The 25,354-nt window shown below is 37.2% G+C and overlaps 3 protein-coding genes across 10 annotated transcripts; 1 reads left to right on the top strand and 2 right to left on the bottom strand.

The window, feature by feature from the left end:
* The first annotated feature begins 3,722 nt into the window (after window positions 1–3,722).
* Window positions 3,723–5,027, top strand: LOC111808831. Its single transcript, XM_023695031.1, has one exon. The coding sequence runs from the start codon at window positions 3,977–3,979 to the stop codon at window positions 4,856–4,858; it is 882 nt and encodes a 293-aa protein (XP_023550799.1). The 5' UTR covers window positions 3,723–3,976; the 3' UTR covers window positions 4,859–5,027.
* A 513-nt stretch (window positions 5,028–5,540) lies between these two features.
* Window positions 5,541–8,887, bottom strand: LOC111808830 (two-component response regulator-like APRR9). The gene is made up of 8 exons (XM_023695030.1): window positions 8,553–8,887; window positions 8,276–8,437; window positions 8,073–8,203; window positions 7,867–7,968; window positions 7,360–7,519; window positions 6,971–7,259; window positions 5,741–6,422; window positions 5,541–5,662 (listed from the first exon to the last, which is right to left on the bottom strand). Exons 1-8 carry the CDS (start codon window positions 8,743–8,745, stop codon window positions 5,546–5,548), a joined length of 1,836 nt encoding a protein of 611 aa, XP_023550798.1. The 5' UTR covers window positions 8,746–8,887; the 3' UTR covers window positions 5,541–5,545.
* A 2,306-nt stretch (window positions 8,888–11,193) lies between these two features.
* On the bottom strand, window positions 11,194–18,730 carry LOC111808790 (serine/arginine-rich splicing factor SR34A; the record flags this gene model as incomplete). 8 transcript variants are annotated; one of them, XM_023694970.1, is given in 15 exon segments in its annotated part: window positions 11,194–11,428; window positions 11,958–11,993; window positions 12,087–12,156; window positions 12,237–12,448; window positions 12,591–12,647; window positions 12,729–12,778; window positions 16,163–16,220; window positions 16,307–16,353; window positions 16,478–16,619; window positions 16,703–16,777; window positions 16,866–16,931; window positions 17,165–17,294; window positions 17,367–17,703; window positions 17,768–17,804; window positions 18,451–18,730. In XM_023694970.1, coding segments are annotated over 10 exon segments (864 nt in total). In that variant the 3' UTR covers window positions 11,194–11,428; window positions 11,958–11,993.
* Window positions 18,731–25,354: the final 6,624 nt, after the last annotated feature.

Below are 25,354 nucleotides of genomic sequence, written 5' to 3'. Positions count from 1 at the left end.
ATCAATTATATGAGACTAATCACGGACAAAATGGACAACAAGATGAGCCCTTAAGCCAACTTGATACCTCTATGTAGGTGAGTGTTACACCAAACTCTCGGATTATGAATCTTGGTTGAGCAAAAATATTTTCCTTGGACATTGAATGTGGTCTAGTGAACCATTTTAAGTGAGGAACATATTGTAGTTGGTCTGTACTTATTCGGAGATAAAAAAGTTGTAAGTTCCCTTACTTTGAAAGTGGAGAAGGTTTGTTCAAATATTTCGAGTTTGACTTAGTCAACCAAGACGAGTACAGATAAAGTCTCAACCCTATAGGCCATAGGCAGCCTATGGGATGGATAATTGAGTTTCCCATTAATTTTTTTTTTTTTTTTAAATATCTACGTATTTTTATTCTAAAATACTAAATCATTTTACTAAAATAAATATACAATGTGGTGATTGAACTCAAGGGTATTGGGCTTTCGATTGCATTTATTGTTTCGACTTGTTATTGCTTTTGTAGTCGTCTTTATTGTTTCGAGTCCTTTCCTCCTTCACATGGAGCTGAAGACAAGGGCCGAGTAGCGGGTAGAACAATCTTATAGTTTTGTTTTAATCGAATGGTTCTGTTCCATCTCATGCGTAATCGATTCCCTTCCTATTTTCGAATTCTAATTGATCCCGTGCTTTCCCAATGTCAACTGCAACAAACCCTTATTGTCACTCTCTCTCCTTGAAGTGGAAGCAAAATTGATCGCACTCACACACCCACAAACAAAAATTAAACAAAGAGATAAAATTTAAGTGGTTCGGAGAGAGGAAATTTCCCTACATTCACGGGTAGCAACCAATCTTAATAATTAAAGTGTTTACAAAGTATATATCTCACACTTTCACACTAAAAATTCACTCAAAGAAGTTCTTTCCAAATATCACTCAACAACTACAAAATGACACTCAAACTCAATCAAAATCATCCTCGATAATCCTTTATGAAGGCATAAATGATTCAAGTATCAAAATAAGAATAATCAAAATAATTATGAACTAAATGAAGGTTATAACCCAAAAGAAATGAGAATACGAACCAAAATAAATGAGAATACGAACCAAAATAAATGAGAATATGAACCAAAAGAGTTATGAACTAAGCAAGAGTTATGACAGTACATTTTCATGAAAACTTACAACAATTTCTGCCTTGTCAGAAGATCTCCAAGTAGATAACTGGTTTGGTTGCCACCAAATCAACAGGCTACTTCTTCCGTCCAACATTGACAGATCCAAGCAATTCCAAAAATTTTTACAAGCAATCACGTTTGTCAACATATTCGCATGATTATCAACAGTTTCAATTTTCAATACACGAATGTCCCTTTCATTTATAATTTCTCGAATAAAATAAAATCCGACATCAATATGCATGCTAAGAGTATAATGGATTTAGATCTTCAACAAACCAATAACAGCTATCACAAAACACATCTAAGTGTTTTTAAGCAATACCCAAGTTATTAACTAAACCATGCATCCAAATAGCTTCTTTAAAAACTTTAGTGACGGTCATATACTCTGGTCCGGTGGTAACAATGCAATAGTAGACTGCAATGTTGAACGCCAACAAACAAGTTCACCAGCCATAGTGAATAAATAAGAATTAGTGAATCATCGCTTATTCAAGAATGTACATCTCTTATTTTTGAAACTTAATACCAACATCAATAGTACTAATAATGTACCCCATTTGACAGCCTCCGAAATGTTAATGTTCAAACTGGACCTATTACATGATCCAAGGCCAAAAAGATTCAACAAACATTCATTCTTCATCTACAAAATTAGATAGGCTCGTTTCAACCATTATTTCATGTGTTACAAGTTGTTTCGATTGAGGAAAGACCATTTGGAGCTTAGAAGTGAATATTTGCACCGATGGAGTTGCAAGTATCGTTTCATCAGTTGTTAGAAAACTTTATTTATTATTTTTAATTTTATAAAGTTTGTAAGGGTCAAATAGACTTAGTCTTTTGTGAAGGAATGACATTCAGATTTCAAATTGAGCTTTTACCCTTAGAAATCCGAGCATCATCTTTGTCATTTCTACGTTTCATGCAATTTTTGTGTAAGTTGCATCTGAAACATTCAATCAAGTCTTAATCAAGTTTGATTGTGGAGCGAACTCAATCTAGAACAAGGTTTCAAATCTTGCTTCTAGATTTTTTATCGTAAGAGGTAATCTAATTCTAGTCTTATTCCTTGGTTGATCCGAATTTTGTATAAGGATGTGTTAATTTCTTGTTTCAAGTATTCTTGCTCTATAACAAAAGCTTGGATCCTTGGACTGAGTATTAGGGTTGCCTAATAAAGATTAGGGTTGTTCTATCCCGTGTTGGAACCAATAAGAGTACCTCATAGATTTAGGATTTACACAACCATGACATAGACATAAAAAAGATGGCTAGTTAGTTCGCTCAAGAATTTCGATGGGTTGTTCGTGAGATCGTGTTGCATCAACTCATGTGAACCACTCAAGACCTAAATAAAGTCCGTAAGCCAACCAGAACTTTGCGTTAGGAATTTCAAGGACTACCAAAAATGTTTTGTTAAGTAACCGGCCTTACTTTTGAGAGCTTAGAGCCTATATCCATGGTATTTAACTAGAAGTTGGGTCATTTTATTATGATTCAAGGTAAACTAAATCTAGTTAAATTCGCATCAAGCATGTGAAATTTTGACCGAGTTCTTGAAATTTAAGACTTTTTTCTCTTCGAATGCTACAAAGCTACGCCTCATAGAACTTGGCATATGTTATGAAACTACGTAGAATTCGTCAACCAATTCTTCAGAGATGATAATCAATTTATTTTATAATGTCCCATAACAAGCTATTCAATATCAGAATCAATAGAGGTTGCACCTCACATATTCTAGGATATACACAATTTGAATATAGGCATGAGTAAGATGGCTAGTTAGATATTCAAACATTTCTAAGTGGATCACTAGACAGACGCACCACTGGTAATTTTTTTCATAAAAAATGTGACTATGGTAGTAATTGTGAAATATCCCACATGTATTACCAACAAATATGTACCAAGGTTACCATGACTGTCATTACAAAATAACCAACATGCAATCATCGCCAAATATTTATACCCAAAGTAACCATTGTAGTAAGTACGAAATAACCAACATGTAATTATCACCAAATAGTTATCATCATATACCAATAACCAAGTCAGGAATAAAACATGTCCTAAATAATTTTATATAATGTTCTATTAGACATCGTGATTAAACCTTACAAAACCATACAAGTGCGTGCATACCCAATAGTTTAAACAAAAATAATTAGATCCAACAAAAAGGTCTCTTACCTTATTGATGCTATTTCCAACTCAAGGTATTGTCTCCATTTCAATTCCTTGGGATTAAATACTACTATTCTATTTCAATTATGCCCACTAAACAAGCACTCACCTCACTCAACAACACTTTGGTCTCAATACTAACTTTGAGAACAAAGCGTGATGGGCAAAATACCACATTGGTACGAGTTATACGTTTTTTAGGTTAGTTTGATCGTCTCGACTGACCTACCTAAAATTAATGACGGTTTGTCATTTTGTGTAATGACAAATATGTTCGTCTAGGTTAGCTCAATTAAGGACTAACCTAGACGAACATGTAATGTATAGATTAGACGTGCAAAAACAACCCTTAGATTAGAAAAGAAAAGGAAGAAAGGCACAAAGTTTGGCGAAGGGGTCGTGGCAAAAAGAATATAACACAAAATATGTGGTCCGTATTCCATATAAAGAGGACTGCATCCGCTCCCCACTCATCCTGTACAAGTTCGTCATCGCCGTCGTCGTCGCCGTCGCCGTCGTCTTCCGCCTCTGTTTCTTCTGGGTATTGTCGAATGGAGCTGCGTATCGATTTCAAAGCTCATCGCCGCCTTCAAAGTAGGTATGATCGTCGTTGAGATATGCCATCAGCCCCACCGCCAGTTCCGCCCCCACAGCCCATCTCCGATCTTCCTCACCTCACCAGATCTCCGCCTCTTCCTGACTTTTTCCTCGCCGCTCTCTCACTTTTCGTTTTCCTCTCTTCTTCCTCCTCCAGATCCTTCAAGTTTCCTCTTCTCTGTATTCAATCAAACCCTCGCCGGTTTCTCAAGACGCCGTCCATGTCCTTCTCACATCCCAACTCCGGCAGAACACCCCACGACGCTCATCGCCTCCACCCCTTCACCTCCCCTCAATCCCTCTCCGATTGGCTTAAACCTCGCTTGCCCTCCGATTCCTTTGCTTCTTGGGGCGTTAAGCCTGGCACCAAGAACGTCCACAACCTCTGGCTTGAACTCTCCGAAGGGGAAACTTCCCTTGCCGACTCCAACCCTCCTATCCGCACCGTTCAGGTCCTTTCTCTTCGAATTATTGATAACCACCGCCGAATTCTCCTCGAATCCCACCAGCAACTCTCCGATGGTACCCTACGGAATCGAAATCGACCCTTGTCGGAGAAAATGAAGCCCAATGAGACCCCTGAATCTGCCGTCTACCGGGCTGTCAAAGAAGAACTCGGTTCGATTCTTGGCGATTCCGATTGTTCTGAAATTGTCAAGATTGTTCCAGATTCATATAAAATGAAGATCGAGGAGAGAAACTCGGCTTCATACCCTGGTTTGCCGGCTTGTTACGTTTTGCATTCCATGGACGTAGTGGTGGAAGGCTTACCCAAGGAAGACTTCTGCACTGTGGAGGAGGAGGAATACGTGAATTCTGAGGAGACGAGCATTGCGGACGAGGCTGTGTCCGTGAAGAAGCATTTCTGGAAATGGGTTAGTCTTGATTCTCTGGATTTTTGAGTTCTTACATGTTATATCATCATTTCCATCCCCCCTTTGATCCCTAATTATGAGTGTAGCAAAAAGATGAATAATATAATACTGCAAGGAACAGCTTCTTGTAGCGCTTGTGAATGTTCTTGTATAATCAACTCATTATTCATACAACCATCATAAACTCAGTTCAATTCCAAGAACAAAGTGTATCCAAACAGACCAAAAAGATAAACAAAATTAATATACATATGTGGGAATGAAGATGTGTATCTACATGTTAAATAAAAAGAATATCCCTCGTGAAATTTCTAAAAACTACACGCTCTTATGCTTCCTGTAGTTTCCAAATCCAGTTTCTATGAGTATTAAGTGGGTGGGGGACGAAACCTGCAAGGCTTTAACAAAGCTCTTGCTCCGCTCCATGGAAGCCTCGTCGAAAGTCATGGCAGGATTGTCCGGTCTGAGTTGATCCAACTCCATTTCTTGATGGAAATCAAGGAATTAGAGAGAAGAAAGCAATGAAGGGCCAGAGAAATCAAGGAATGTTCCCTGAAACTGATGGTGTAGCTGCAAAACAGAGACAGGAAATTTGGCTTTAGTGGCTTCGCCGTTCGGTGGGAGAAGAGAGCGCGAAGTGAGTGAGAGAGAAGCAAAGCCGGGAAGGGGAGTGGGATTCTTTTGGAGTTAATTGCAAGCTAANGCTACCAACTGCTAAGCGTTGTATGTATTATTGGTGTTGGGTTCTGCATCAGTGTATACTCTACGAACAAATTGTCCCTTCACTCTAGGACGCTGCTCAGCCAGCTTTTTCCTGCTCTCATAACGCACCTGAGATGAAATGCCTCCATAAGAAAACAGCACTGTTGTATAACCAAATAAAGCAGCGAATTAGACGTGTAAAACTACCTTTTTCTCGTAACATCTATTTTTTCGTTTGAGTCGGAACTTCGATAGAGCTGCTTCTCTTTGACCGAATCGGTGAGAATCTCCTCCTCCTTGAGAAAACAAAGCTTCTTCATTTCTGCTCTCGGATGTAACTGTTGCAATGCCGATGCAATCGACATTGCTGTTGTTTCCACAGCTGCTAGGATATCCCATGCTTCTAACATGAGCAGTACTACCACCATATAGGCTACCGTTTGCACTGTGATCGGTGGTAGGCGATATATGGCCTTGATTTTCTGTAGACTGCCCTGAGTTTTCTATCTTTCTGCTTGTTGTACTGCTTACGTTGTGATACTGGTTCAGAAATTGCTCCAAATTATGAATCTCAAGGTTTAAGGGATAAACCGTTTGTTTTCCAAGTTCTGGATGAGTGACTGAAGTTGGGCATGGAAACGATGGGGTACCCCCTTGTGTGCAGAACTTGGGGGAAGGTAAAGAGCTATAGCCCGAGTTTTTGACTGAAACTTGAAGAGGGATTACGGTGTGTGAAGTACTTGATCTTGGCGTGGGATTAATTGTATCAGAAGTAGAAGTAGCAGCAATACTTCCAATATGCTCGGGATTGCTTCCAGATTCCTTTTGTTCGTCATAGATACTGCTTGATTTTGCTTCTAATGTTTGCTGCAATGGCCTGAAAGTGTATCTGCATAATCACCACACAAAGATCAGCAAATAGAAAGAAAACAAACATTTTAGTACTGATAATGAAACACCAAAAGATGATTTCGGTAGATATCCCACGTTGGTTGGGGAAGAGAACGAAATACCCTTTATAAAGGGTGTGGAAACATTTCCCTAACAAACACCTTTTAAAGCCTTGAGGGTATGCCCGAAAAGGAAAGCCTAAAGAGGACAATATCTACTAAGCGGTGGGCTTGGGCCGTTACAATTTCATAACATCCTCTTCTCCCATAACTAAACTAACTAAACCATTCAACTCATCACTATCAAAAGTAACAAACCAAGTCCATTGCTAGTAGATATTGTCCCCTTTGGACTCTCTTTCGGGCTTTCCCTCAAGACTTTTAAAACGCATATGCTAGGGAGAGATTCTCACACCCTTATAAATTATGCTTCGTTCTCTTTCCCAACCGATGTGGAATCTCACACTTTCAATCTTATTCTAGCCAAAGACTTATGTTTTAAATCAAAATCCACACACAAATGAGAGGCCAAGGATCAGAAACACACCTCGTAAAAGCTGAAGCACTAGAATGTTTGAGGGTAGCCCGTCCTTCTGCAACACGTTCCTCAAAATCATTAGGTTGACATCTTCTCAGGGAAAGATCCAAATGAAGAGCAGAGCCGAAATTGTTGGAAGGAGAACTTTGTTGGTAGTTATGATGATTCAAGGCAGTGGCATCTCTGGATGGGTTGCCAAGCAAATCCTTATTCTCACCTGCTTCACTGCCAATATTAGGACTTCTCCCATCATTGATTGGCTCAATACCCATGCTTAGTGTAATTGGTGCCAATCCTCCTAGCACGGTACAAACATTTATAAAAGTTAGATGTTGTTGAAACAAAAAGAACGTCCATATGAAACAACCAGAGCAGTTGAACAAATTAATAAGTGCTACCTCCAGCTTCATTTTCGTGCATAACCAATCTTTGACTCAAATTTATGTGATGTTCATCTTTCTGTAGCTTTAAATTCTTGGGAGATGCTTTTCCCTGCCTAGACTCTGAATTTTCCTGCATCTTACTTCTAGCCTCGAAGTCTACCTTCGTACAAGAGCTCTGCAAGGAACACTAAAACATTAGTCTTTGGCTGGAATAAGACACTTATCCTACAACCGTTGGAGAGAAGAACGAAACTCTTGTTTCTTTACAAGAGTGTGGAAACCTCTTCTTGACAGACAAGTTTTAAAACATTTGAGGGGAAGCCTGAAATGAAAAGCCAAAAGAGGACAACATTCTTTATAAGGGTGTGGAAACTTCTCCCTACTAGACACGTTTTAAAAACTTTGGGCGGGCAACATTCTTTAATAAGGGTCCGAGAGGGGAAGCCCAAAGAGGATAACGTTCTTTATAAAATTTATAAGCACATGTAAGCAAATTAAAAGATTTGAATTATGCATTCTAACCTGAGTATCAGTCCCTTTCTCAATGTTTTTGTTATACCCAGTTGAGTGATTGCTTGCAGTCTCATTTTCTGAAGTGAGTTCAACCTTTTCTTGAATGGATGACTGAAATAAACAAACGTTGATGATATGCAGTTTAGAAATTTGTGTTTGTAAAAGGAATTAAGTTGATATTTATGGTGAGAGAATGAGTATGAGTAGTAGCATACTGCTTGTCTTCTCCAAACATGTTGCCACAGATTCCTCAGCTCATTTCTCCTCAAGGGCTTCACAAGATAATCTGCTGCACCTTTCATCATGGATGTATAAACAGTGCTGATAGAATCTTGAGATGACATCACTGCAGGAGGAAGTAAAATGGGTTAGATGTGAACATTCGTATGCAACAGTGTTTTGAGGAACAATAACATACTTATAACAGGAATGTTCTTGCAAATCTCGTGCTCCATGATCAAAGTGAGCAGAGAAAAGCCAGAGATGGATGGCAATTCAATTTCCGCCAAAATAAGATCTACACTACGAGGCCTTTCTTTGAGAACCTCCCAAGCTTTTAAGCCATCAGGAACAGCAGCCACTGATGAAACAAGAAAAACCCCCCCAAAATACGTTGAGTTGAAAGAGGTAATCGGAGGGGGGAAGAAGGAGAAAGAGAAGGAGAAAGAGAAGGAGAAAGAGAAGGAGAATGAGACCTCGGTAGCAGCACTTGCGGAGAAGGGCGGTGATAATGTGCCGAGTGGAATCGTCGGCTTCGACGAGCAAGACCCTGAGCATGATGTTGGGCAGAAATGGGTCCCAGTTAAACACTCCAGTTGAGGTGGCATCTGTGAGGGGTTTATGGGTGCCCATACTCTCTGCAGAGCTGACAATCACGGCCTCGCCCATGTCAGTCACAACAAGAAGAAAGCGAAGGAGAAGGAGAAGGGTTTTGGTTCTTCAGCAAACAAAAGAAAGGGAAGAGAAAATATCTGAAAAAATATCGGGTGCAAATGGGGGAGAGGATCCAACGGCGGAGAGAGATGGAGAAAGGGGAAGATATGTGAAGTATAATAAAAAGAGACACGTCAGCGGGTGAGCTGGAGGAGAGGCAAAGTCGTATTGGGGTTGTGTGGCGATGGGTTGGTTGGTTGGTTGGGCGTAATTAAAAAAAGAAATTAAAAAGAAAAAAGAAAAAAGAAAGAAAGAGGGTGGGGACCACTTGGAAGATATTTGGTATGAGAAATTGAGATCTTTTTTGGGGTTAATGAATGAAAGGGAATTAGTGGTGGAGAATCCACAACGCTTCCAATCAAATATCCGCCTTTGCTTTTTTTTTTTATTATTACTTCTATATAATCTAATCGCCTCTTCCTTAATGCTTCTCCTAATCTCCTACTACTTTCCTTTCCTTAAAACTCTATTCACTTTTTTCTCGACTAACTATTCACGTCTTTGTGGAAGGAACAACTTTTCCAATTAAAAAAACTAACACCTCTTTGTACAAAATTTTGGATAAGGTTGGAATTAGATTAACTCTTCAGAAATATCCAGAAGCAAGATTGGATCTATGAGTTCTATTCAAGGAGTTTATGTACCTACGGATGATTTAACTGATTCTGCTCCTGCCACCACATTTGCACATTTCGATGCTACTATCGTACTATCAAGAGGATTAGTTGCCAAAGGTATCTATCCAGTAGTAGATCCTTTAGATTCAACGTCAACTATGCTACAACGTTGGATGGTTGGTGAACAACATTATGAAACTAAGCAAAGAGTTAAACAAACCTTACAACGTTACAAAGAACTGTAGGACATTATAGGTATCCTTGGGTTGGACGAATTATTTGAAGAGGATTGCTTAACCATAGCACGAGCACGAAAAAGCGAGTGTTTCTTATCACAACCTTTTTTCGTACTAGAAGTATTTACGGGTTCCCTGGGGAGTTTGATCGTAGCTACATGATACATGGTGGGAGAAGGATAAAAGTATTAAAATAACTTTTGGAATAAAAAAAAAAAAAAAAAAAAAAAAAAAAAAAAAAAAAAAAAAANTTAGGCATAAAGGATGTTGGGCATTTTTGCAATCAAGCTTATCCCTTCAAATTAATAGGAAACTCCATTCTACTCTTGAAATTTAAACTCGGAGGAACAAAAACTCATAGAAACCCCACATTTAATTAAAAGGAGGATGTTTTTAGAGCTTCACTTCTTCATTAGAAGAATTTGGGTGGAGGTATGTTTTGTGGGTGTGTTCTTTGGGTTTAGCTCAAACTTTAGTTCAATGTTCAAGTTTTCGTCAATAACATAAAAAGGTTGAAGACTTGTGAGTAAGTTCCATAGGAATGACGAATTTATGGGGAAAGTTTTAGATTGCTTCATATGGTTCAAACACATCTTAAAGACTTGCCGACTATGATTTCATCACAGAAAAATTTGTGTTTAATTTACCTTCATTCCATTATGTTCCTTGTACAAGTGAATAATGTATTGTAATTATCATAATCTTTACTATATAAAAATGTCTGGATATTTATCAAATTCCAAACAAGGTAGATTTTAGAAATTCTCACGCCATAGGGGTTCTATTATGACAGAATTTGCGTTCATGAACAACAGTAGAGAAGGATGTTAAGTTAAGCAATAAAAAGCCCTTTCCCTGAACACGTTTTCGGATGTAACAAAAAAAAAACAAGAAAGATATCATAGAATTGGTGTAATTCAATAAATCCTACTCTATCAAAGCTAAATGTAGTTTGAGAAGAAAAAATTGGCCAAATGAGTGAAAGGAAGGAAAAGTAGTAAATCTCATGAAACAAGCCGAACAAGCAATCAAGTTATGCTCTCGCTAAAAACGAACCTCAATTGCTTGCCTATATATGTATTGAATTCATTATCCTGAAAGCCTGAAAGCCTGAAAAACCACGTACCTTCATCTCGAGAGGCGCATGCAATGGAGAGTGGGAGCAGCAGCAGATCCGACATCGAGAAAGAGATCATCGATGTTCGTTCCTCTTGGAGGCGAAATTAGGTGAAAATTGTGTCCCCCTAAGATCGAGAGAGGAGGTAGAAATGGACGGAGGAAATACAGAAGTAGAAAAAGAGAGAGGAAGAAGGAGAGTGATAGAGTGAGGGAGATGGCGTCGCCATGGAGAATCAAGGCGGTGCAGGTAGAGATTGTAGGAAGTGTGGAAGAGAATGAGACCAAGAGGAAAGCGCATAGAACGAGAATTTAGGTACACAGAAAATTAGGCAAAAAAAAAAAAAAAGAGGCGCGATGTAAACAGAATTTAAATTCAAAAATTCCAAAACAAGAATTAAACTCAGCAATTGCAAGATTTTGAAATGAGAAAGTGTGCAAGTTAAGACATCCAGATACCTTAAAAAAAAAAGTCTCCAAACAAAATGATAGTAAGGTCGATATGTGGGCAGGATTTAAAAAAATATCCATACAACTCATGCCGTTTTCAAGCTTAAATCAACTCCATCATTTAACCAGTCAGTCTGCATAGGTTCCCTTAACTAAAATGAATTTCAACGCAATTCATACAATCATATAAGCTCTGCGTCATTCGCTTCCTTCTCATGCCTGAAAATGAGATTTCAGCTTCTGTTACTTACTGCTCTACTCATATGGCCCTACTCAAATCATCTTTCTAATTTAATACTATAAGTTTAACTTGAAGTGGAATCGAGATTCAAACCACTCGAAGTAGACACCAAACTAAAACTCAAGTCGCCAAAAACTGAAGTTAACCATGACATTACTGCATTTAGTTATCTAGAACCATCACGACAGAAGCTCGAGCTAGATGGTTAGTTGTATTAAGATTAATTTTCAAGTTCATTTGGAGTGAAACACCATCACATTAGCAAAGAGATACCCATGCTACATATAACAAACCTAGCAGTGTCCAGAAGATAATCATCGTACCCATTCCCTACACCCATAAAACAGACACGCTCATTCTACATTTTTATCCAAAGGTTTGTTCTTTTCTAATACCACTACCAATTTAAGCAGATTGTGCAATCAGATCACTTTATAAACCATGAGTATAAAAGTAAGCATATGAAAAGTTTACAGTTTCTAACCATTAAAACTGGAAGTTGCATACCTGACATGGTGACCAGATCTTGATTACGAAAGTGGCCTGCGTATTTTACAGAAAAGTTTGTCAAGCAAATCCAAACGTGGGGGAAAACACACACACACACACACACACACACACACAAGCCACAGGTACCTAAGATTTAACAGGGGATGGAGATCTTGATCTTGAAACTGATCTAGAAACAGATCTTTCTGCTGATTTGCTGCATGGTATACAAGAAAACATTATAATGTAAAATATAAGGCCAAGAGAGTGATAACAGTAAAACAGAAAAGCTGGAACCTCCTATTTGGTCTAGCACTTCGGCTTCGGCTTCGGCTTCGGCTTTGGTTTCGGCTTTGACTTCGGTTTCGGCTCCGACTTCGACTTCGGCTACGATCCCGATCCCGATCCCGATCCCGACCCCGACTTCTACTGCGGCTTCTGCTTCTGCTCCTGCTCCTGCTCCTGCTCCTGCTCCTGCTCCTGTTGGGACTTCCATCATACTTCTTCACCTGCAACCATATGTCATCCACAAACAAGGGGCACAAAAACTGAATTCAGTTTCTTAAAATTCTCATAGAAAGAGAGTAGGCTTTAGATGGAAAAACATCACAACCATCGGCTAATTCAAAATAACTGAGAAAGATAAGGTACCCGAATGTATCCTCTAGCCCAAGGATTTCTGAATTCAGTATCATCAAGTTTTCGAATCTAAATAACAGAAGAAAAACATTAGTGTCAAATTGGAATAATGCAGAACTTCTAATAAAATATGCTTTTAGAAAAACTTACAGCATATTTCATGTCGTCATAGTTAGTATAATCAACAACCCCAAATGTCCCTGGACATGTAGACTTCAAATAGTAAATATTTATCTAATTATCATCAATTTGAAGTAATTTCAGTTTCTGACATCTGTTAGAACTTGTAAGGATAATGAAATAGACAACTTTTAGTAGTTACAGTGTAAATGATTGGCATCAGTGGTATGTCACATGCTAAACATTATAAAAAATAAAATTTATTCATAATACAGCCCCTGGATTATAAATTAATGAAAAATACTGCCTCTTCAAATATCAAAGTGGCACAAGATAACACATTGTTATCACCAAAATACCATTAAACAACAAAATATAAGGATGATACGAAGTTGCAAGAGAATGTGTTATAGCAATTCATGATGGAATGAAAACTGGGAATGAGACATAAATAACATAACGTTACCCTAAGACCTTTTCTTTATTTGGTTGGTCACTCTCCCTCTGAGGTTCGAGTATATGTCGCCCATGCCTATGGCAGCATAAATTTGAGTTGGTTAACTAACTCATTAGCATGGACATAGGCATGGACGACCTAGACTCAAACCTCAGCCCTTGCTTTGAGGAAAAAAATTTAGAAAACGAGAACAGAGAGATTCTGGAAATGTTTTGAAAGAAATTTTAGAAAGCAATATTACAAGCTAGCAAGCAAATAAGGGATAACCACAGCTTTGATAGCATATAATTCCGAATTAGAAGAATTGATAACTAGTTGCATCCCTCTATAGTACATTTTTAAGGTATTTCATGTCCGGCAAGAGTAGACATGATTTTGCTAAAATGTCACACATTAAAAGCAGATAAAAGAGTTTGACATGTCATGAGCATGCGGCCACATGCAACACGCTCTGGACAAGCATGATTGTGACACCTTGTTTATTAAGCCAGCAAAAGCTCCCATGTTTAAAAAGAAGATGGATGGGAGTCTACACCTATGTATCGACTATCGCACCCTAAATAAAATTAACGTTCATAACAAGTCTAATGGATGGAAAAACTTGAATATTTCTTCCAACAATCATAATCATCCCAAACAAATGGACAAACTCAAAGGTTTAACAATATGCTCAAAGAATTTTAGCGTAATTCATTGATGCGCAACAAAAAAATCGGACACAAATGCTTGATAACGCCTAGTTTAGCTTCACCTACCAAGAAAGTTCCTCAACAGGAAGAAAGGTGGAGACAAACCTCTGAGATAGCACACGCTTACTTAGAGAAAATATATCAACGAATGAAGAAATGGACAGATCTAAAACGCATGCCACTAGAATTTCAAGTAGGACCAGAAAAATTATAATTATGAGGTAATAGGGATCAACGACTGGTGCAAAAATATGAGAGACTAGTCAAAGTCATTGAGAAAGTCAAAAGACCTCCTATAGGCTTCAGTTACCCTCCTGGATGTTTTCCATGTAAGTAATCTGAAACCATATCATCCCCAAGCCAATAACTTCACCAAAGTGTAGAGACAAACCTCTAAGGTAGTTCATGCTTACTAAGGATAATCATCCGAACTAAAAAAGAAATGGGTCAATCAAAAACACAAACCACGAGAATTCCAAATCGAAGGAAAAGTTCTATCAAGCTATGACCAGAATAATTTCAATTCCAAAGCAACAAGAATTAGCGACTGATGCAAAAATTGAAGGATCAGTGGAAGTCACTCAAAAAGTTAGGAAGGCGTCATACAACGCTCAATTGCTTTCATGGATAAAGACTATCCTCGTTGTCCATGCAAGTAACTTGAAACCTTACAATCCCAATCAAGAAGACACCAAGCATGATGAGGAGACACGACCTCTAGCCACAATGAAAAATATTACTAAGGAGAAAGAAGAAAAGATCATGTTAAATAGATGCGAGTCGAAAAATCAAGAAGAGATGTACAAAAGTTTTTTGTAAACAGAAAGAGACTCCCTAATGCTAAGAACAGTTAGAAACACGTCCTCCACACCTAAATTCGTGCAGAGTCGATTGACAGGGACGTCAACCAATTAAGTGGGAAACGAAGCCACCATCATGCATGTCCAAAGTGTGTTGCATGTGGCCGCATGCCCATTCCAAATTCTTTTACCTAGCTTTAATGTTAGCTAGTTATTTATGTGCGTCTCCTCACCACTTAGGATGCCTACACGTGCAAAAGACAATTCGCCTCAAAACGTACAATTAAAGGGATGTGACTAGTTATCAATTCTTTCTACCTGAATTACATGCTATTAATGTCGCCATGGTTCCTTATTGAACACTTTCCAAAACTTTCTCTAACCCCATTTTCTAAAACTGTTTTTTTTTTTTAAGTAGGGCTGATGATTTGAGTATAGGTCGTTTGTGCGATGACCCAAGTTCTAGTTGGTTGATTTACTCGAAGACGAGAGTAAATGCCACACAATCATGTTTCGAGACTCAAAAGAGTGCATTTGTGACAGATGGCACATCATAGTGGATCCTTCACCACCAAATAATTATAAGTTATCGTGGGGAATACAGCACAACTCTTGGATCAGACAATAGCTAATGGAATCTGGAGGGTAATTATCCCCAGAAGATCAATTTTTTTCTCTAAATATATCCCAGTGGGTTATTAGCACCGGTGATATCTCTGTCCAAAGGTATGTGTCATGGCCATTTCTCCAAGAGTGCTCTCTTTGCAAAAGAGAAGATGAACCTCTAAACCATATTTTCTTCCATTCCATTGCTCCAAGATGGTGCTCTCTTTGCAAAAGAGAAACCTTTGCTTGTAAATATTGGGACAAAATTCTCAACACTTTTAGCCAGCTATTTACTCTCCCCAAAGATGTGAAGGACATTCTCGCTTGTCATAACATGCCACCACTTCAAAGATGTCAAAACTTTACTATGCGTCCAAGTCATTAGTGTTCTTTTGGGTCGTTAAGAAAAAAATGTTGTTATCTACTATGTTATCCCTTGTGGTGTAAACCGTTAAGCATCATTGCTTCATATTGGTATGCTTCGCTTTTATCCAATTAGGAGAATCTTTTGTAATCATCATGAACTATCTATCCATCCCTACTTTGAATTATATATATATATATATATATATATATATATATATATATAAGCTCAATACAGAGACACTGAATAGAAAGTAAACCACTTTTCAGAGATAAAAATACTACAAAAGCCTACCCATCAAATTGTGTTCTGAGGTCAGGAGAGGAACTAATGCATAAATTAAATATTTGCAGTAAGAATTATGGATGATGCCCATCTTACATTCTAAATAATATCATGTGTATTATAATTGCTCTAGGAACATGATCAGAAATTTACACAAGAGTTGAATTCGTAAAACAAAACAAATGAGCAACATTGGCTTAAGAAATCATTCCTATACAGTAAAACAATTTTGCACAAACAAAAAACAATAGCAGCTTTTTTACCTTCACTGTCACGAGAAACTTCAGCAAAACACACATCACCAGCCTTGCGCATATGATCCTGAAAGCATTATACCAGTTAAGTCATCAACATGATCTAATAAATGAAAACCTTTATCTTTTGTTGAGCAATAAAGATTCTAGCACCTTCAAATCCTGCCAAGAAGCAGAAGATGGGAGTCCACGTACAATAACTGTGAGAGAATTTAGACATTCATTAGCACATTGAATTAATGTGAACCTAATATGATATTATACATGGAAAGTTTTAATTGCATCATTGTTCCTTATATAGCAACATCTTATATATTCTCATACCCCGATATTCTGATCGTTTTGAAACACCAAAACGTCCCCCTCCCCCTCCTCCTCCTCCTCCACCACCACTGCCACCACCACCACCATAACTGCTACGACGATCACTGGATGAAGGGCCTCTACCACCATGTGCAAGCTCAACCTATTAGAAAAACTTAAAATGTGAATATAAATACCACACGAATTAAGAAATAAAGGAAAAGGAAAGGAAAACTCAGTCGATACCCTTAGACGGCAACCATCAAAATTATATCCATCACGAGCTCGGATTGCATCTTCTGCATCCCTAACATTCTCAAACTAACAGCAGAAAGAACATAATATCACGAAAAAACAACTTTGCAAATGCAGCTAAAAGTAGATAAAAACTAAAGATCAAAAGCAATACCTCCACAAAACAATAACACGGAGGGCGTGGCGGAATCTTCAATTCAATATCCAAAATTCGTCCATACTGGCAAGGAAATATCAATCAAGTAGAAATAGAATTCGTAAGTTCACACAGATTAAGCCTTAGATATGCAGGAGACAGAAAATAAATGCAGTAAGTTTACTTATCAAAACTAAAATGAAAATAAATTTGAATGGCTGTAAATCACCATTGTAACGTACCTTCATATATTTAAATAAGAAAAGAGAAAATAACAATTTGCAAAAACCATACAAGAAATAGCTAAGGACACATACCTTGTGGAACAAATCTTCAATTTCATACTCTTTTATGTCTGAGGGCAAGTTTCCAACATATATTGTGCGAGAAAAACGACTACTCATCTTCAAGGCAACAAACTATTCCGAGCAAGTTTGAAAATTAGTCCTGCACATGTATGTCATAACATCATACATCTGTTCAACGAATCATCAAAAGGAAAGAAACACCATCTTCCACCATAGCCAATTGCCATCTGCATCAACAACTTTGCTCTCCAAATAAGGCAGAACCAAAAACAATGAAGCAAACCAAGAGAGCAATCCTCAATGTGAGCCGTGCTCCACAATTCCATTTGCTCATTTGCTCCAAGATGCTCCAAAGGTGTAATAAAATTGAAATAAATTTTGTATCACCCCATCCTCTCCAGAATTTTAGCACTGCATAGCTCTTCTGAGAGTGAGCAAGTAGCTCCATTTAAAAAAATAATACCCATAACTCCAAAATGATTCTCCCATTCCCTCCCTATATCCCTATGTATGATTGCAATGCTCATATTTGTCCAAGCGCTTGCCATCTATCATAAAGAAAGCATCTGTGTCATGAGATGAGGTAAGAGTGACATACATGATTAATTTTACCTTACTCGGCTCTCTTAACAGCATTGAGAAAACAATCCTGAAAAAATATGTAAGATGTCCTTTGTTGATTAACTTTAGCTGATCGGTGAGATCCTCAACTACGTTGCATCCATTTCCAAAGAGGAATGGTACAAATATTTTCTGCCTTCCGTATCAACATAATTAAGGACATTTTCATACAAAACATTGGTGTTATATTACAAATAGCTAATACTCTTGGTCCAACTTCATTATCCAAGGACGTCAATGGAAAACATACATTAAAAAAAAAAAAAAAAAAAAAAAAAAAAAAAAAAAAAAAAAAAAANAAAATGTTCTATCAATTAACAAAATGGAAACAAAATTCAACAAGCTGGGTCCCTGAGACGCGATCTTAAGTCCATAAATCCCAAATAACAGGAAACAAATTGAAGAAATTCGTTGCACCAATTCGGTACAGGGAATGCACAGAAGCACGATCAAGAAAAGAAAACCTCAAACTTCGGAACCAAGTTGTCAATAACTTCTAGGGCTAGCTTTTACAGCCCAAGTACGAACATGAAAAAAAAATCATAACAATCAAAATCAAATTTATGATTCCTAAGATACAAGTTCGTCAGCACGAATATGAGCGTAGTTTTTTTCTTTTTTCTTTTTTATCATACAGTGATCGATAAAAGTAACGAGTAACGAGATCGACATACCAAGGATTGGGAAACTGACGAAGTAAACTGCAGCGAGGAGGTGATAAGCGATAGCGACAGTACTACGGTGGTGGGCAAGGGCTGAAAGAAGACCTCGGGATGGACCTTTCTGCAGCGACCGGAGGGGATGACGAAGGGTTTAGGGTTAGGTCGTGATAGAGGATAATATACCACAGCCGCAGGCGCCGCGGGACTACTGGAGGTTATATTTCCAAATATGCGATTATCACGATGCCACCGTCGTCCAGTGGAATTCAACAATACTTTTCTCTAATTAAATCTTATTTTTTACTTATTTATATTTTTTTTTTTTTCCTTTTTTATTTTAAAATTTTAAAATATTTATTTTAGTTTTTCAAATATTTAAAATATCTATTTTAACTCCCAAACCTAAAAAAAAAAAAATTACTTTTGTGCTCGCTTTTATTTTTAACTCCCAAACCAAATTTAATTTTGACCTCAATTCAAATTAGTCAATCAAACAGTCAACCATCTTTCAGAAAAGTCAAATGGCCAACAAAATTTGCCTAATCAAGAACTTTTGATCAACACGATCCGATTGCGACCCAGCTCTCTCGATTTAGGTTTTATGCTCGAGTTGATAATTTTATGGCTCATTTTAGTCCATTTTCATCCATTTTACTAAGGATAATTCTTTTAGAGCTTTAGTTGTAATATTGAATCGGATATGAGGTTATATATTTATTTTTTTTTAACCGATGAATTAGGATTGAATTGACTGAAATTGACTAAAGTACGTATATAAGCTGCGGTTGAAGCAAATGAATCTAATATTAGAGCATTATGTGTTTGGTCGGATGACTAACTTGATGCATATCATGTATATAATTTTATAGACAGAGTTATGATGACGACGACGACCAACTAATATGCTATGCGAATTTCTATGAAAAATCATAGGTTTTGTGATTTATATATATCAACCAAGTTATATGATAAGGGTGGAGTGCTAGTCGTTATTTTTTAAAAGATGCATATATACTAGTAATACAAAAACGATAACGTTTCATGATGCATCATTATAGTCATATCTTTCATAAAACGTCGCTATCATTTTTGCATTACTAGCATATATGCAAACGAGATTTTTGTGAACTTAACGATATGGCCATAAGGGAGAGCCGTGATATTGTCACATCTATGTTGGAATTTATGTCATAAAGTCATATACTTAATTATTTATTTTTAATAATAATTTTGATTATTTTATTTACCATGTAATATTATCTATTGTATGAAAAATTCAACGTTATTAATGTTAATTTTGAACCGTATGTGGTTGACATACAAAATGATCATATTTAAGTAATAACGTCTATAGTATATGGATAAGGTTTGATGTTATATTATGGTAATACTATTGATAGGACCCACTTTGATATTGTTAGAAGTGATTAAATTGTTCATGTGATTAGGGGTTATCCTATACAAAGATTTTGGATAAAATTGGTTCATGAAATATTTAATCTCTCTTTATAAATCCGTTAAGAGGGAATATTAATATTTTACAGGATAATCATATGTGGCTTTATCTTATATCCTCAGTGAGTCATGAACTCCGTGAACGCTTGTTCTTGAATTTGCATTTTGAATAGGTAATAATGACTTGTTGTAGCTCGATACAATTACTATTTTGGAAACTTGATCAAATAGGGAGTTGAGAACATAACTTTGTGAGATGAAACTCATACTTTCCATATAGGGAAGTACATGAACAATTTTCTTAAGTGCTCATTTCGGGAATAATGGGACCCCACCCTCTCACTAGGCTAGGCTAAGAAAAACTTATTTTATGATTAGATCATAAACAAATTGTTAGAGTAAGTGCACTTAAGGTGTAATTACAGGGTAAGACTAACTATTGACCCAATTGTAATTACGAATAACTTGTGAAAAACTTACTTTAATGATTATGTCTATGGACACAATGTCCTATTGTGCATAAGAGTACGACTCAATAATTTAATTAATTAATTAATTTTGTATTATTAGAGCTTATAATATAGGTCCATGAAATCTCATTTCTAGTGTTAAGAGTGAGAAATAGAATTTGAATCAAAGGTATGTATTCTCATTGATATTCATAAGTTTTAAATAGGATACAAGCTAGCAACTAATACCTACAAATAACGAAAATATGAAGTAATTAAATATTGATAATAAAATAAAATATAATATAAATCAAATCATAAAAAGAAAATAATATTAAGAAATAATATTAAATAATATATACTCCAAATATTATATCTAAGTACTCCCTTCAAGTTGAAGATTGTATGTCAATCACACCCAACTTGTCTTTCAAAAAATTAAATTGATGTCTTCCCAAAGCTTGAGTGAAAATATCTGTCAATTGCATTTTTGTCGAAACATAACACGGTTTGATGATTCCAACTTGTAATTTTTCTCGAACTATATGACAATCTATTTCAATGTGTTTCGTACGTTCGTGAAAAACTAGATTGGCTGCTATGTGTAAATCTGCTTGATTATCACAGTACAATAATGTTGGTTCGGACAGTGGAACTTTTAAATCTTGGAGAATGTATCTTAACCAAGTTAACTCTAAATAATGTGGTTTTCTTGGTTCATGTATAAATTGACTAAGCAACCAACCGTTGGATCATTCAACTTTTTCTCCTTCTGTTAAAGAAAGTTTCAGATTTTGCTCCATAGGAAATTTTTCTGGACGTGCTCCTGTAAGACCTGTGTCTTGAAGAATGTCTAGAGAATACTTCCTTTGCGACATAAAGATTCTTTTTCTAGACCTAAAAAATACAATACCTAGGAAATATTTCAAATTCCCTAAATCTTTGATAAAGAATTTCTCGAGTAGACTAGTCTTGAGATGTTGAATTTCTTTGAGATCACTGTCTATCAACAGAATATCATCGACATAGATAAGAGCTGGAGTGAAAGAAGTACCTTTACTCTTAGTAAATAAAGAGTAATATGCTTTGGACTGAGTGTAGCCTGCATTTTGTATAGTGGTAGAGAATATGGATAACCAATTGCGAGAAGCCTGTTTTAAACCATAAAGAGATTTATGGAGCCGACATATTGTATTCTCCCCCTATCGATGAATACCTGGTGGTAAAAGACATATAGACTTCCTCGTCTAGATTACCATGGAGAAAGTGTATCTCTTTGCTACCGGTAGGAGAAAATGTCTCTTTTTGTAATCAACACCTTCAACCTGAGTTTGCTACCAGTCGAGCTTTATAACGTTCAACAGAACCATCAGAGTTCTGTTTAATCTTGTACACCCAACGACAACCAATAGTTTTATGGCCAGGTCATAGAGGAACGAGAGACCAAGTATGATTACGTTCCAAAGCTGCAATTTCATCATTCATAGTTTGCTGCCATAATAGGTCGCCAACTGCCTCATCATAGGTTATAGGTTCTGTCTGGGCTGTAATAAGAGCTAGAAAAGCACGTTGAGTAGGAGAAAAAACGAGAGAATGAAAGGTAATGATGAAGGGGAAACCTGGTGACAGTGTTGGGACTTGAGCTAGAGGTTAAATGATTGGCTCTAGAAGACATCTCATAATCATTATAACAAGCTGGAGGTTGTTTCGTACGAGTAGAACGTCGGAGTGAAACTGATGTATCGGGTGGGATAAGATTAGATTTAGTGGGTGAATCTGGAACTGATGAATTTGGAGAAAGAATAGAAGGCGAAGGAATAGAAGGGGGAGGACTAGAATGAATGTTTGAGTAGGATGGATCATGAAGTGGTAAAATGGGAGTTGAAGGAGCTAATGTCAAAGTTTGTGAAGCTGATGAAACATGAAAATCATCTTTTAACATCACAACTGATAAAGAATTTTTTAGATTGCATGTCATACAGCTTGTAACCTTTGTGACCACACGGATATGATATGAAAACATAAGAAATTGCCCCAGGTTCAAATTTTTGCTTAGGATGTACTACAGTTGCATAACACTTATAACAAAAAACTATAAGATAATGAAATGTAGGTGGACGTTTGTAGTGTAACGACCCGACTTATCATATAAGTAGCGGTCAAGGCCGTTACCAAAAGTAATGTGATTTATTTGAAGATGAATGAAAACCATGCAAAACACAACCATTTATTAAAAATAGGTGTGGGGTACCCTTAAAAAGTTAAAAAAATGCGACCTAAAGATGATGACTTTGGCATCTTACCTGTCACCTCCATGCCACAGCTTCGCCTGAAAAATTATTTTAAAAATAGGGTAAGTATTAAAATACTTAGTAAGTAACACCCCTATTGAGGTCAAACATATAAATCATCATGAGGCGATTCACCAAAACACGCAGCAGGTGATTATTACCACTAGAACATCAATGCCACCTTTACTCCTTAAAGTGATTATTCTTGGCTGGTTACCCGAAACACACCGCGTGTAACACTACCACGAGGACATCACCCTTCTTATTTCCTCAAAATGACTATCGAAGGTTGGTTACCTGAAACACAACGTATTACCAGGATAGTCATTTTCTACAATCCCCCAAAGGTGACTATTGGTGGCTAGTTACCCGAAACACCCTTACCTGGATAGTCATTTTCTACCATCACCCCCTAATCACAGATTACACACAGCAACCAGATTACACACCCAACAACCAGACTACACACCCAACAACCAGATTACACACCCAACAACCAGATTACACACAACAACAACCAGATCACTCCCTAATCACAGATCACACTCTAATCAGATTACACACCTAACAACTAGATTACACACCCAACAACCAGATTACACCCTAATCACAAATTACACACACTCTAATCAGATTACACAACAACTCAGATTACACACTCTAATCAGATCAGATTCACACCCTAATCACAGATTACACACCCTAATCAGAGATTACACGCTAATCAGAGATTACACGCCACACCCTAATCACAGATTACTTACACACCCTAATCAGATTACACAACAGCTCAGAGTACATACCCTAATCAGATTATACAACAGCTTAGATTAAACAACAGCTCATATTACACACCCTAATCACATATTACACACTCTAATTAGACATTACACACCCTAATCAGACATTACACACCCTAATCACAGATTACACTCCCTAATCAGATTACTTCCACACCCTAATTAGATTACTTCCACAACCTAATCACATTACTTACACACCCTAATCAAATTACACAACAGCTCACTTTACATACCCTAATCACATATTACACACTCTAATCAGACTTTACACACCCTAATCAGATTACACACGACAACCAGATTACACACCCTAAGCAGATTACACCGCCTAATCACAGATTACACCCTTTAATCATAGATTACAGCCTTTTCACATATTACACCCAACAACCAGATTACACACCCTAACTAGATTACACACCCTACACCCAACAACCAGATTACACACCCTAACCGGACTACACACCCTAATCGAATTACACAACAATTGGATTACACCCTAACCGGATTACACCCTAATCGGACTACACACCCTAATTAGATTACACACACACCCTAATTAGATTAAACACACACACTAATAATAACAGAGATTACACCCAACAACTAGATTACACATCCTAATCAGATTACACACTTTTCACATATTACTCCTAACAACAAGATTACACACCCTACACCCAACAACCAAATTACACACCCTTACCAGACTACACCCTAACCAGATTACACAACAATCAGATTACACAACGATCGAATTACACCCTAACCAGACTAACACCATAATTAGATTACACACACACCCTAATCAGAGATTATACACTCTAATCAGATTACACACCCTAACCAGAGATTATACACCCTAATCACATATTACACCATTTAATCATAGATTACACCCTTTTCACAGATTGCACCCAACAACCAGATTACACACCCTAATCGGACTACACACCCTAATCGGACTACACACTCTAATCGGATTACACAACAACCGGATTACACCTTAACCGGACTACACACCCTAATCAGATTACACACATACCCTAATTAGAGATTACACCCCCTAATAAGAGATTACACCCCCTAATAAGATGACACCCAACAACCATATTACACACCCTACACCCAACAACCATATTACACACACAACAATTGGATTACACACAACAACCGGATTACACCCAACAACCAGACTACACACCTTACACTCAACAACCGGATTACAACCTACAACAAGACTACACACAACAACCAAACATAACACAACAACTAGATTACACATCGAACAACCAGATTACACACACAACAACTAGATTACACACAACAACCAAATTACACACAATAATCAGATTACACATCCTAATCAGATAAAAAAATATTACACGCCCAACAACCGAACTACACACCCTACCCTGACTACACACCCACAGAACAACCAGATTACACACAACACAACAACCAGATTACACACCCTAATCAGATTACACGCAACAACCAGATTACACACACAACAACGAGAATACACACCCTAACCATATTACACAACAACCAGATTACACACCCTAATCAGATTACACACGAAAACCAGATTACACACCCTAACTAGATTACACACACAACAACGAGATTACACACCCTAACCAGATTACACACCCTAATGAGATTACACAAGATTACACACCCTAATCACAAATTACACTCTAATCAGATTACACACAACAACAACCAGATTACACCCATTAACCGGACTACACACCCGCACAACAACTAGATTACCCACATAACAACCAAATTACACATACAACAACCAGATTACACACCCAACAATTGGACTACACACCCACACAATAACCAGATTACACACAATAATCAGATTACACACCCTAATCAGATCACACACACTAATCAGATTACA

This window comes from Cucurbita pepo, chromosome LG13 (genome assembly GCF_002806865.2).
Source record: "Cucurbita pepo subsp. pepo cultivar mu-cu-16 chromosome LG13, ASM280686v2, whole genome shotgun sequence".
Lineage (NCBI taxonomy): Eukaryota > Viridiplantae > Streptophyta > Magnoliopsida > Cucurbitales > Cucurbitaceae > Cucurbita > Cucurbita pepo.
This window is presented reverse-complemented; position numbering and strand designations above follow the sequence as displayed.

Bases quoted from the DNA above. Each gene is read 5' to 3' on its own strand.
- LOC111808831 (XM_023695031.1), top strand. From the start codon at position 3,977: ATGCCATCAGCCCCACCGCCAGTTCCGCCCCCACAGCCCATCTCCGAT.
- LOC111808830 (XM_023695030.1), bottom strand. From the start codon at position 8,745: ATGGGCGAGGCCGTGATTGTCAGCTCTGCAGAGAGTATGGGCACCCAT. The intron at 7,969-8,072 runs GTATGCTACTAC...TGTTTATTTCAG, and splicing joins ATGTTTGGAGAAGACAAGCA to TCATCCATTCAAGAAAAGGT. The intron at 6,423-6,970 runs GTGTGTTTCTGA...GTGATTATGCAG, and splicing joins AGTGCTTCAGCTTTTACGAG to ATACACTTTCAGGCCATTGC.